The sequence below is a fragment of the Muntiacus reevesi genome, chromosome 3 (genome assembly GCF_963930625.1).
Source record: "Muntiacus reevesi chromosome 3, mMunRee1.1, whole genome shotgun sequence".
Classification (NCBI taxonomy): domain Eukaryota; kingdom Metazoa; phylum Chordata; class Mammalia; order Artiodactyla; family Cervidae; genus Muntiacus; species Muntiacus reevesi.
Window position 1 is genome coordinate 99,138,248 of NC_089251.1, and position 11,012 is coordinate 99,149,259.

Sequence of the window (11,012 nt, forward strand, 5' to 3'; positions counted from 1 at the left end):
AACTGGTAAATGAATAAATCTGGAAGAGAATGCGTGACCTGGATGTGGATGCTTAGAGAAGGTCCAGAGGCTTTGTTAAAATGAGGAAAAGCAAATATTTGAGAGGCATGAAAGTCACACCAGCCCCAAATGGCAACTTTCTTCTTTTCTAAAAAATTTTATTTTATTGAAGTATAGTGGCTTCCCAGGTGACTCAGTGGTAAAGAATCCACTTGCTAATGCAGGAGACTCAGGTTTAATCCCTGGGTCGGGAAGATCCCCTGGAATAGGAAATGGCAACCCATTCCAGTACTCTTGCCTGGAGAATCCCATGGACAGAGGAGCCTGGTGGACTACAGTCCTTGGGGTCGCAAAGAGTCGGACACGATTGAATAGACTTAGCACTTAGCACGGGTCTTAGTTTCGGCATGCAGGCTCTTTGGGAGGCGTGTGGAACCTAGTTCCCTGACCAGGGATTGAACATGGGTCCCCTGCACTGGGAGTGCAGCATCTTATCCACTGGACCAGCAGGGAAGTCCCTCCATTACATATAGTTATATATTACGCATAGTTATTACATATATATGACATATATAATATATATATTATATAATATAAATATATATATTACATATAGTTCCTTGTGCTGTACAGTTGATGCTTTCAAACTGTGGTGCTGGAGAAGACTCAAGAGTTCCTGGGCTGCAAGGCGATCCAACCAGTCCATCCTAAAGGAGATCAGTCCTGAATATTCATCGGAAGGATTGATGCTGAAGCTGAAACTCCAGTACTTTGACCACCTGATGTGAAAAACTGACCCATTGGAAAAGACCCTGATGCTGGGAAAGATTGAAGGCGGGAGGAGAAGGGAAGACAGAGGATGAGATGGTTGGATGGCATCACCAACTTGATGGACATGAGTTTGAGCAAGCTCCAGGAGTTGGTGATGGACAGGGAGGCCTGGCGTGCTGCAGTCCATGGGGTCGCAAAGAGTCGGACACGACTGAGAGACTGAACTGACTGACTCTGCTGTACATAGGACCTTGTGGTTTATCTATCCTATATATACCAGTTTGCATCTGCTAACCCCAAACTCCCAATCCATCCTTCCTCCTTCCCCCTCCCCCTTGGCAACCACAAGCCTGTTCTCTAGGAGACTTTCTTCTTGATACATCCATAGCATCCAGTGACAGGACGCAGGCATGGGGACAGACGCCAGCCCCCTCCGCCACCTGCGGGCCACTTCTGAGCCTGCCTTGCTGAGGGCTGGCTGCCCACGGGGATCTTTTCCTCACTGGCCCCTCCCTGCCCTCCTCACTGCGCCAGGCAGGGCCATCTTTGCAGAGCGTGGAGCCCCTGTCTTCGCCTGGCAGGAGCCTGTGGGGGCGGCCCCCACGCTGCTCAGGCAGGGGCCTGGCCCCGGAAGCCTGACGTCACCGTGACTCACAGGCTCGCTCTGGCGTGCTGGGGGTGGTTGTCACTTGCCACTCTCACCTTCATACCTGCCCTGGCCTAAGGGCTGCAGTCACACCATTCATTTCTTCCTCTCTCCCAGGGGCATCCACTGGGGCTGTGGGTTTGGAAGGAGAAGGAAAACAATACACCACGAGACGCAACAACACGATGCAATCGCAGGGCTTCGTGCGCCCGTGGAAGGGAAACCTCTCTGCATAGGAGGGGTGGGGGCGGCGGGAGCTAGGTCGATGTGCTGGCCTGGGCAGGGGAAGACGGGAACTCCGAAGGCAGGAGGCTAGTGACACATAAAGAGCCGGCAAAACAGATGGTTACAAACAAGAATGACACAGGATCATCACTTGTTCCAGTTGGGGATTTTAATCAAAGAAAAGCTGAGTTCCAAACCTCCTTGATAGTGTCTGCTCTGTAACAGACAGGCCAGGAAAACAAAGCCCCCCAAAACCTCTGAGTATGGCACCCACCGTACCCCCCATCCTGGCTCCTGCTGTCCCCTTACCACCTAGTGGAGAGGGCCGGGGCCTTCCCTCCAGGACCTGTAGTCTGCGGGGGGCCAGTGTGACCGAGACCCCCCTTCACACTGTCCTCCACCCACGCGTCCAGAGCCCCGCCTCCTCTCTGCCAGGCACGGTGGTCCTTGAGGGGGTGGCAGATGGGGGAGAGCCATCCCGGGGCCATGACTCACCCAGGGTGGGGGGATCTTTAGTCAGAGCAGAAGTGGGGGTGGGACGTGGGTTCCATCCTCTTGCCAATCTCTGCTCACCCTGAACTCGGGCTGCCACCCCCTATGGGGGTGGGGGTTTCCCTAGTTTGGGAATAGAATAAAGGGGCCAAGGCGAGCCCTTCCTTCATGGCTAAGTCAGGCCTACTTGAATCTGTGTTCCAGAGCTGAAAAGGGGACAGTCCCAAAGACAGAGGCATGGAGGGGGGGGACATGCATGTAGTCACCTCAGGCAGAAGTCACTGGTTCTGACCAGGGGGCTGGGCAGGGCCCCGCAAAACGTCACCAACAGGCTCCCACTCCCGAGCCCACGTGGGGCCTCCTGGCATGGCTCACGCCCTTCACCCCAGGAAGGGAGGATGCTCAGCCCGGCACAGGAGTCCTGGAGCCCCTATGTGGCTGGGCTGAATTTCACTTCTGAACCAGAACCCCAGCTGGCCAGTCCTGTCTGCTTCTTCCCCTGGAGCTGGAAGTCTGTGGCTCCCAGCAGAGCAGGTGACGCCAGCCCACGGGTCAGCAAGATGGGACCTGACTATCCTATGTGCTCTGTAATTTGCCCCCGGAGTCAGCCATTAAGTCATTCACCGGGCTGATGCCAAGGATAAGCGCCCATATCAGCTGCTGGGATCTGTGGCCCAGACTCCTTGGCTCTGTTGTGGGTTTTGCCACCTCAGCCTCCGAACTGGCCTGGGAGGGAGGGATGGAGCACTGAGGGTGTCCGGGCTTCGGACCAGTGTAGGTGAGCAGTTGGTCTATTATAAGCTCCCATCTTACAGGTGGGAACACTGAGGCCTGAGAAGGTGACCTGCCCCAGGAATCTTTGGAGTCCTTGAGGCTCCTCTCCCCTGCATCCCCCTGCCTCGCAGCACACAAGCTACCAGTTCTGTCTCCAGCATCGCAGAACAGATGTGATGAACGCACAGACACATCATCACGTCACTGGGAAGAGTTCAGAGTTAACCAGCCAAGTGGAGGGCTTGGGGGGCCACAACGGGGCCTGGCGGTAGTTCTCCGAGACAGTTTAGACCTAGGGGTCTCCAGCAGGACTGGAAGGCTCTTACAAAGGGCATAGAGTGGTGACACAGGCCCTGAGTGGGAGCCTGGTGAGTGGGTTCTGAAATCCCATGCAGCTGGGGTGGGGGTGGGGGCAGCACCCACTCCAGGGCACTGTCCCCACACACTTGGATGTCTCTGCTTCTGTGGAGTTCAGCTGCCAACACTGCTGGCCCTAGTCCAGGGGCCCAGACCCCCACGCACACCTGGGGCTCACCACATCCGCCCGAGGGCTGGCAGATGAGGTGGGGGTGGGCAGGATGTGGACTAAGGGCTCCCCAGTCTTACTGCTCCTGGCCCTGCTCAAGTCCAGTGCAGGGGCCCTGCTGCCCAGGGGACTCTGCTGCCCGCCTCTGGAGGGCTCTGAGGGGGAGCAATGGGGTGGGGGAGGCAGATTCAGGTAGCTCTTCTCCCTCTTCCCCTTGGAGAGGCTCCTGAAATTCCCACAAGGCCCAGGGACAGTCCAGCCGCGTCAGCTGAGTTCCCCTTCAGGGCCCGCCTGCGACTTGGGGAAGTGCTTCACCCTGGGCCCTGGGGTTTCCCTGAGTTCCATGGGAGAAAGCCTCACTCCACTAATAACGGGAAGGTCATCACAGGTCCCCTGCCCGCCCCATGCCACAGCCCAGGGGTCCTCCTCAGGCCAGTGCTCTGGGTCTTGGGCTCAGGGGACCATCTTCCGGCCGCACTTGGCCTCTGAGCAGCAGCAGTGCTGGTCTCAGCCATGAAACGGGTGGTGTGGGGGTGGGGGTATAAAGCTCCTCCTGCCCAGGGTCTCTATGAAGAAGAGAAGAGGTACAACAAAGCATGGGTCCCCAGCCACCAATGTGGACATCATCCTCGGTAACAGCGTGCTTAATGGCTCAGCAATGTCTGACTCTTGGTGACCCCATGGATTGTAGCCAGCTCCTCTGTCCATACCGTTTTCCAGGCAAGAATACTAGGTTGGGTTGCCATTTCCTTCTCCAGGGCATCTTCCCGACCCAGGGACTGAACCTGTGTCTCTTGTGTCTCCTGCATTGCACCTGGCTTCTGTACCCGCTGAGCCATCACAGAAGTCAATTTTTGTAGTGATAGATTCCTAGGAGTGGGGAGACTCTGGGAAGGAAAGGGAACAGGGAAATGGGAGAGGAAGCCTGATAAGGGGCATCAAGGCCCTGAGTGAGGTCCAGGGTGGGAGCGCTCAGAAAAAGCCCTGGGGCGGCAAGGTGGGAGGGCGATATTTGGGCAAACACCTTCCCTGCAGAGCCGTCCCCGGCTTCCTCTACCAGCGCATCCCTCCCTCGAGCCGGCCCCAGTCCCGGGCCCGCCCCGCCTGCGCACCGCGTGAGACCGCGGGGGCGGCACCGGCGCCTTCCTGCTTTGCCCTTGTTTGGCGACCCGGGAGGCCGGCCCACGGCTACTTAAACACGGGCGCTGGAGAGGGTGCCAGAACAGACGGCTGGGGCTGTGCGGCCGCCGCGAGAGCCTGGGGAGCGCGCAGGGAGAGGGGAAGGAGAGGAAGAGGAGCGGGAAGAGGGGGAAGGAGGCTTCCAGGGGCCAACATGGGGCTGGAGGCGGCGCGAGAGCTGGACTGCGCGGCGCTGGGCGCGCTGCTGCGGGAGCCTCGGGAGGCTGAGCGCACGCTGGTGCTCGACTGCCGCCCCTTCCTGGCCTTCTGCCGCCGCCACGTGCGCGCCGCGCGCCCTGTCCCCTGGAACGCGCTGCTGCGCCGCCGCGCGCGGGGCCCGCCCGCCGCCGCCCTCGCCTGCCTGCTGCCTGACCGCGCGCTGCGGGCGCGCCTGGCCCGCGGGGAGCTGGCGCGGGCCGTGGTGCTGGACGAGGGCAGCGCCTCGGTGGCTGACCTCCCGCCCGACGGCCCGGCCCACGCGCTGCTCGCCGCACTCCTGCACGAGACCCGCGCGGGACCCACCGCCGTGTGCTTCCTGCCAGGTGAGCGCCGGCCGGCCGGCCCGCGTCCCCAGCTCGCGTCCCCTGCCCGCGGACGTCCGGTGTCCGACCCCAGGCGGGCCTTCCCGGCTAACCGTGTCTTGGTCCTCTCTGCAGGAGGCTTCGATCGCTTTCAAGCCTGCTGCCCCGATCTGTGCTCTGAGTCCCCGGTCCCCGCGATGACGCCTGACAACAACGACAACAACCGCTCCGACTCCAGGGCTCCCTCTTACGACCAGGTGAGTTAAGGGCTCCTTGCCAGTGTCCCGCCTGCCAGTTGTGGGCGCAGGAGTGTGCCCGTGACCACAGTCACCTGTGTGTGTGTTTTTGGCCGCAGATGTCCACGTCCACAGCCCCGTAGGGGGTGTGTGTGTATATGTGTGTGTGTGTGTGTGTGTGTGTGTATGCCTGTGTCTTTGGCCGCAGATGCCCACGTCCGCAGCCCCGTGGGGTGTGTGTGCATGTATGTGTGTGTATATCTTTGGCCGCAGACGCCAGTGTGCGCAGCCCCGTGGGGTGGGTGTATGTGTGTGTGTGTTTGTGTGTGTGTGTCTTTGGCCTCAGATGCCCACATCCACAGCCCCGTGGGGTGTGTGTGTGTGTGTATGTGTGTGTGTCTTTGGCCGCAGACGCCCACGTCCGCAGCCCCGTGGGGTGAGTGTGTGTCTCGGCCCTTAGTGGTGCTGACCTTTGGTGTGCCTGGGCGGGGGTTGCTGGTGTGCGCCACTATGAGCCTGTGTTTGTCCTGTGAGCAGCGTAGTTAGGGGGGTTTGGGGGGAAAGAGTGTATCTGTGGGTGTGTATCCCTGTGTGTCCTCCCCCGTGTTCCGAATCTGATCCCTGACCAGCGAGCGACTCCTAGCTAAGAGCTCCTCAGGCCCAGGCCAGTCGGCCCTGCCTCTGTCCCCCTGGAAGGCTTGAAGCCCCGTGGGCCAGGGCAGAGACCTCACCACTGTCCCTCTTTCCTGTACAGGGCGGCCCCGTGGAGATCTTGCCCTACCTCTACCTGGGCAGCTGCAGCCACTCGTCAGACCTGCAGGGGCTGCGGGCTTGCGGCATCACCGCCGTGCTCAACGTCTCGGCCAGCTGCCCCAACCACTTTGAGGGCCTTCTGCGCTACAAGAGCATCCCTGTGGAGGACAATCAGATGGTGGAGATCAGTGCCTGGTTCCCGGAGGCCATTGGCTTCATTGGTAAGGGGTGGGCCACAGGGTGGGGCCTGTCGGGATTCCAGGGGAGGAGGCAGGGCGCCTGTCTCGTCTCTGCACACCTTCCCGTCATCTGACCTCGCTTCCCCCCTCCCCATCGCCCTTGCAGACTCAGTGAAGAACAGTGGGGGCCGCGTGCTGGTGCACTGCCAGGCGGGCATCTCGCGCTCCGCCACCATCTGCCTGGCATACCTGATACAGAGTCGCCGCGTGCGGCTGGATGAGGCCTTTGACTTTGTGAAGCAACGCCGGGGAGTCATATCCCCCAACTTCAGTTTCATGGGGCAGCTGCTGCAGTTCGAGACTCAGGTGCTCTGTCACTGAGGCTGGGCCCCACTGTGCTGACCCACCAGGGTGGGGGCTCACAAAGCTCTGATTCCTGGAGACAGCTGGGGCCCCAGGTCCCCACGGCCCCTCCCACCTCAGGGACAGTGGTTCCTCTGGGGTTTGAGAAGCCTCCAAGGGGGGCACTGGAAACGCGGGGCTGCTGGACTTTCTCACCTGGTGCTCTTCTGCTGCGATTTGAGGGCCAGCCCTCATCCTCATCCCGGAAGGAGGTTGGGGGGCGTGCCTGCTTCCCTCCTCCCCTGCCCTCTGGCAGAAACTAACTGGACTCTACACCCTCGACTCCCACTGGTCCCACCGCCCCGTTGGAGCTCTTGGCAGCCTGAGGGCTTTAAGGAACAAGCTGTGACACCCGGAGCCCCTTCTAGGGGGTGGTCCACCCCGGGGCCTGGAGCCTGAACCCTGTGCCGCGGCTCCGGGAAGTGACGCCGATGCTGGGGCTGAACTTCTTGCTTGCGTGTGTGCGCAGGAGCGTTTCACGCCTGTGTTGGCGCTGGAAAGTTATTTGTGTTCAACTGACATTTAACACTCCCTCCTCCACTTCCTCCCAGCCCTGTGGGCAGCGGGGAGGGTGGGGGGTTTGGAAACTTAGCACTTTATATTTATACGGAACATTGAGGATGTGTCAATAAAATATTGTTTTGTTTAAGAAACAAGCGTCTGGTCTCAGGTCAACGCCTGGGGAAGTGCTCAAAGCTGTTTATTAGTCAGACCTCACCTTCCGTTGTGTGGCTGAGGCTGGGAAATGAAAGGAGGAAGGTGCAGCGGTGACCTCACCTCCCAGCCTGGTCCTCCCCCGGTTGGTGCTCTTTTCCAGGCAGAGCCAAAAGCGGGGATTTCTGGGAGGCTGGCTCCAGCCTTATTCCAGTTATCAGCGTTAATCTTGGGAGAAGACTGTGTCCTATTGAGAGCTGGACCCAGCTCTGCCCTAGTCAGACCCCACTTCCTTTGTGAAGTGTGTGTGTGTATGTGTGTGTCTTCCTATGGGCATGGCTGTCTATTGGTGACCTGCACACCTACCGGCGTGTGTCTGTGTGTGCCTGTCGTGGGGTACCCCTGGGCTGTGTATAGCATGTGCCTGTACTGGGGCAATGCTGCCCTCACCTCTTTCTTTTTTTTAGTTCATCAAATTGCATACTTCCAAAAATTATAAATTTATTTGTGCTGGGTCCCAGCTGTGGCACTCGGGACCGTGGATCCTCACTGCAGTATGTGGGATCCCCAGCTGTGGCGTGCGTGTGTGCGTGCGTGGTAAGTCACTTCAGTTGTGTCTGACCCCATGGACTGTAGCCCACCAGGCTCCTCTGTCCATGGGATTCCTCAGGCAAGAATACTGGCGTGGGTTGCCGTTTCCTCTTCCAGGGGATCTTCCTGACCCAGGGATGGAACCCATGTCTCTTGCCTCTCCTGCACTGGGAGGTGGCCCCTTTTACTGCTCGTGCCACCTGGGGAACCCCGGTTGTGACATGTGAGATCTTTAGTTGTAACATGTGAACCCACAGTTGTGGCATGATGGAACCCGGGCCCCCTGCACTGGGATCGCGGAGTCTTAGCCTTGGGCCACCAGGGAAGTCCCTCAGCTCTTGTTCTGCATCCCTGGGCTGGGTCCCCCGGCCTCAGAATGCCTGTAGCGACCAGGACTTGTTCCTGTCCCCGGAAAGCATGTGGCCTGCTGTCTGGGGGAGAGGGCAGGTGGCCCGGGGTGGGCTTCGCTGCTCTTTGCACCGGCCAACTAGCCTGTCTTCACTGAGCATGAGTTATGTGCCCAGAGTGGACGGCGTATCTGGGGAGACGTGAGCCTGGGCCCAGCCAGCAGCAGCGGGTGCTGGAAAGGGGGTGCTGTGGTTTTCCAGAGAGCAGGGGTACTGGGGCCCTGGGGACAGCGCAGTGAGCAGCGGTCCTGCATCAGCCTCCACGCCAATCCTTCTGGGCCTGAGTGTCATCTGGCTAGCTCTGTTTTGTCCTTCCAACTCAGCACAGGGTCACCTCTGCAGCACGCTGGGTCCTCCTCCGGGCGTCCTGACTGTCCGGCAGGATACACCTGAGGAGTGCAGTGTGGTCTGACAGTTAGGGGCCCGATTGGGCTTACCTCTCTGTAGTTTAGTTTCCTGGTCTGTAAAATGGGGTTTTGTCATTGGCCCCCACCGAATAGCGTGGCGCTGAGAATTAGTGAGTCAATTCAAGTAAAGGCTTAGCTCAGCACCTGCACACAGTAGGTGCGCAGGAAATGTTAGCTTCTAAAGACCCGAGAAGGAAGGTGTTCAGGTGTGTAGCTGTGCACCTCAGCCAGCCTGGCTGAGGGCAGGGCCTGTGGCCTGCTCAGCCCTGTGCTCAGACCCAATGAACACTGCCCCACCCGCCGTGCCCCCTACCCCCCTCCCCGGGCACTGTGCCCTCTGCTCTAGGGGTGGGGGAGGTGCTCCCCAGTGAGGACTCAGCAGAGCTAGGGGTTGTTCTCAGGGATTTTGCAGGCCCCGAGTGGGTCGTTTGGGTCTGTCTACACAACCCGCATACCCAGCTCGGGGTGGATGGGGGGGCATAATGGGGCCCTGAGTCATCTGGGCCTTCCCACACGCAGCAGGACAGGGGGCTGAGGCCCCTGCTTACCCTGCCGCCACCCAGCTCCATCCCACCCTCTCTCCACCTCACCCCGCACCCCCCTCCACCCTCCCCTCCCTGTTCTTAAGTCTGCCTTTCAAGCAAACTGCATTTCTTTCCCTTCTTTTCTTTTTTTTGAAGGGACTTTGCAGATAAGGATCTTTTAAAAAATATTTATTGTTCTTGGCTGTGCTGAGTCTTCGTCGCTGTGCAGGCTTTTCTTCAGCTGCAGCCAGCGGGGGCTACTCCCCAGTGGCGGTGTGCAGGCTTCTCAGAGCGGTGGCTTCTCTTGCTGAGGAGTACAGGCTCCAGGGTGAGCGGGCCTCAGGAGCTGCGGCACGCGGTCGTGGCTCCCGGGCTCTCGAGCGCAGGTTTAGTTGCTCAGCAGCAAGTGGGATCTTCCCGGACCAGGGATCCAACCCATGTCTCCTGCATTGGCAGGCGAATTCTTTACCACTGGGCCATCGGAGAAGCCTGTCCCTTCTTTTCTCCCTCCCTTCCTTCCTTTAATTTGTGAAAAAATTTCAATTGTGGTAAAAATATGCAACAAAATGTACCATCTTTACTATTTTTAAGTGTGCACTTTGTGTTAAGAGTGTTCATTCACATTATTATCAAACAGATCTCCAGAACTTTTTCGTCTTGCAAAACTGAAACGCTGTACCCATTAAACGATTCCCATTCCCTGCTCCTTCAGCTCCTGGCGACCACCGTCTTACCATCTGCCTCTGAGTCTGACTCCTCCAGAAACACCCTATACGAGGGACACACGTTTGTCCTGTTGAGATTGTCTTATTTCACTTAGCGCAATGCCCTCAAGGCAAGCTGCATTTTCTTAAACTACGAATCTGTTTCTCTTATGGTTATGGTTATTTTACCGAGCACGCATCCGAAGCGGTCAGCTCCATCCCTACACTGTTAACCAGGGACAGAGGAGCCTGGTGGGCTGCAGTCCACAGGGTCACACGGAGTCAGACATGACTGAAGCGACGTACCATGGAAGTGCAATGTGAACACCCTGCCCGGGCAGTTGGGGCACCTGTCTTCATCATGTTCTCCCCATGATTGCTTGTTAAAGAGCTTTTTGGTGTGGACCATTTTTAAAGCCTTTACTGCATTTGTTACACTACTGCTTCTGTTTTTCATTTTATTTTTTTGGACAGGAGGCATGTGAGATCGTAGTTCCTTGACCAGGGCTTGAACCCATAACCTCTGCATTGGAAGACGAAGTCTTAACCACTGGACTGCCACAGAAGTCCCTCTGCCCGTAATTCTGACTGCCACCTTTTGAGAAGCGCTGGATTCCAGGCAGGGCAGGATGCCGAGCCACCTTGGCTCTGTCAGTTCCGTTTACTGGGCGTTGGTGGGGGGGATGTCCCCAAACCCTTCACCTCCAGGATTTAAATCCAGGTCATCCCTTGGTGAGCAAGCTCTGAGGATGGGCCTTCTGAGAGGCCAGGAGGGAAGGGGCTTTAGTTCTTGAACCCCTGAAAATGGGAATAAACTCTGATTTTGCAAGGCTATTGTGAAGGTGACAGAGGCAGCATCCTTGCAAGGGCCTAGCTTTCCAGAAGTTCCACTTTTCCACAAATTAGGCTACTCTGGGGTGCTGTTGACCCCAGTGTTCAGTTTATGAGTTTTATTTCTCCCTGGTTTTGTGATTGTTTACTATTCTTCACGTCTATGGGATCTCCCAGGCGAGAATACTGG

General features: G+C 58.1%; 1 protein-coding gene across 2 annotated transcripts; it reads left to right on the forward strand.

Moving 5' to 3' along the window:
* The first annotated feature begins 3,768 nt into the window (after positions 1 to 3,768).
* DUSP2 (dual specificity phosphatase 2) lies at positions 3,769 to 10,613 on the forward strand. Of its 2 annotated transcripts, XM_065927454.1 has the most exons (5): positions 3,769 to 5,155; positions 5,270 to 5,391; positions 6,125 to 6,344; positions 6,469 to 6,668; positions 10,466 to 10,613. In XM_065927454.1, exons 1-5 carry the CDS (start codon positions 4,768 to 4,770, stop codon positions 10,490 to 10,492), a joined length of 957 nt encoding a protein of 318 aa, XP_065783526.1. In that variant the 5' UTR covers positions 3,769 to 4,767; the 3' UTR covers positions 10,493 to 10,613. The 2 variants fall into 2 exon arrangements, with proteins under 2 accessions (XP_065783526.1, XP_065783527.1); XM_065927455.1 differs by lacking the exon at positions 10,466 to 10,613 and having other exon boundaries at positions 6,469 to 7,318.
* Positions 10,614 to 11,012: the final 399 nt, after the last annotated feature.

Bases quoted from the DNA above. Each gene is read 5' to 3' on its own strand.
- DUSP2 (XM_065927454.1), top strand. From the start codon at position 4,768: ATGGGGCTGGAGGCGGCGCGAGAGCTGGACTGCGCGGCGCTGGGCGCG. The intron at 5,392-6,124 runs GTGAGTTAAGGG...TTTCCTGTACAG, and splicing joins GGGCTCCCTCTTACGACCAG to GGCGGCCCCGTGGAGATCTT. The intron at 6,669-10,465 runs GTGCTCTGTCAC...TTTTTTGGACAG, and splicing joins TGCTGCAGTTCGAGACTCAG to GAGGCATGTGAGATCGTAGT.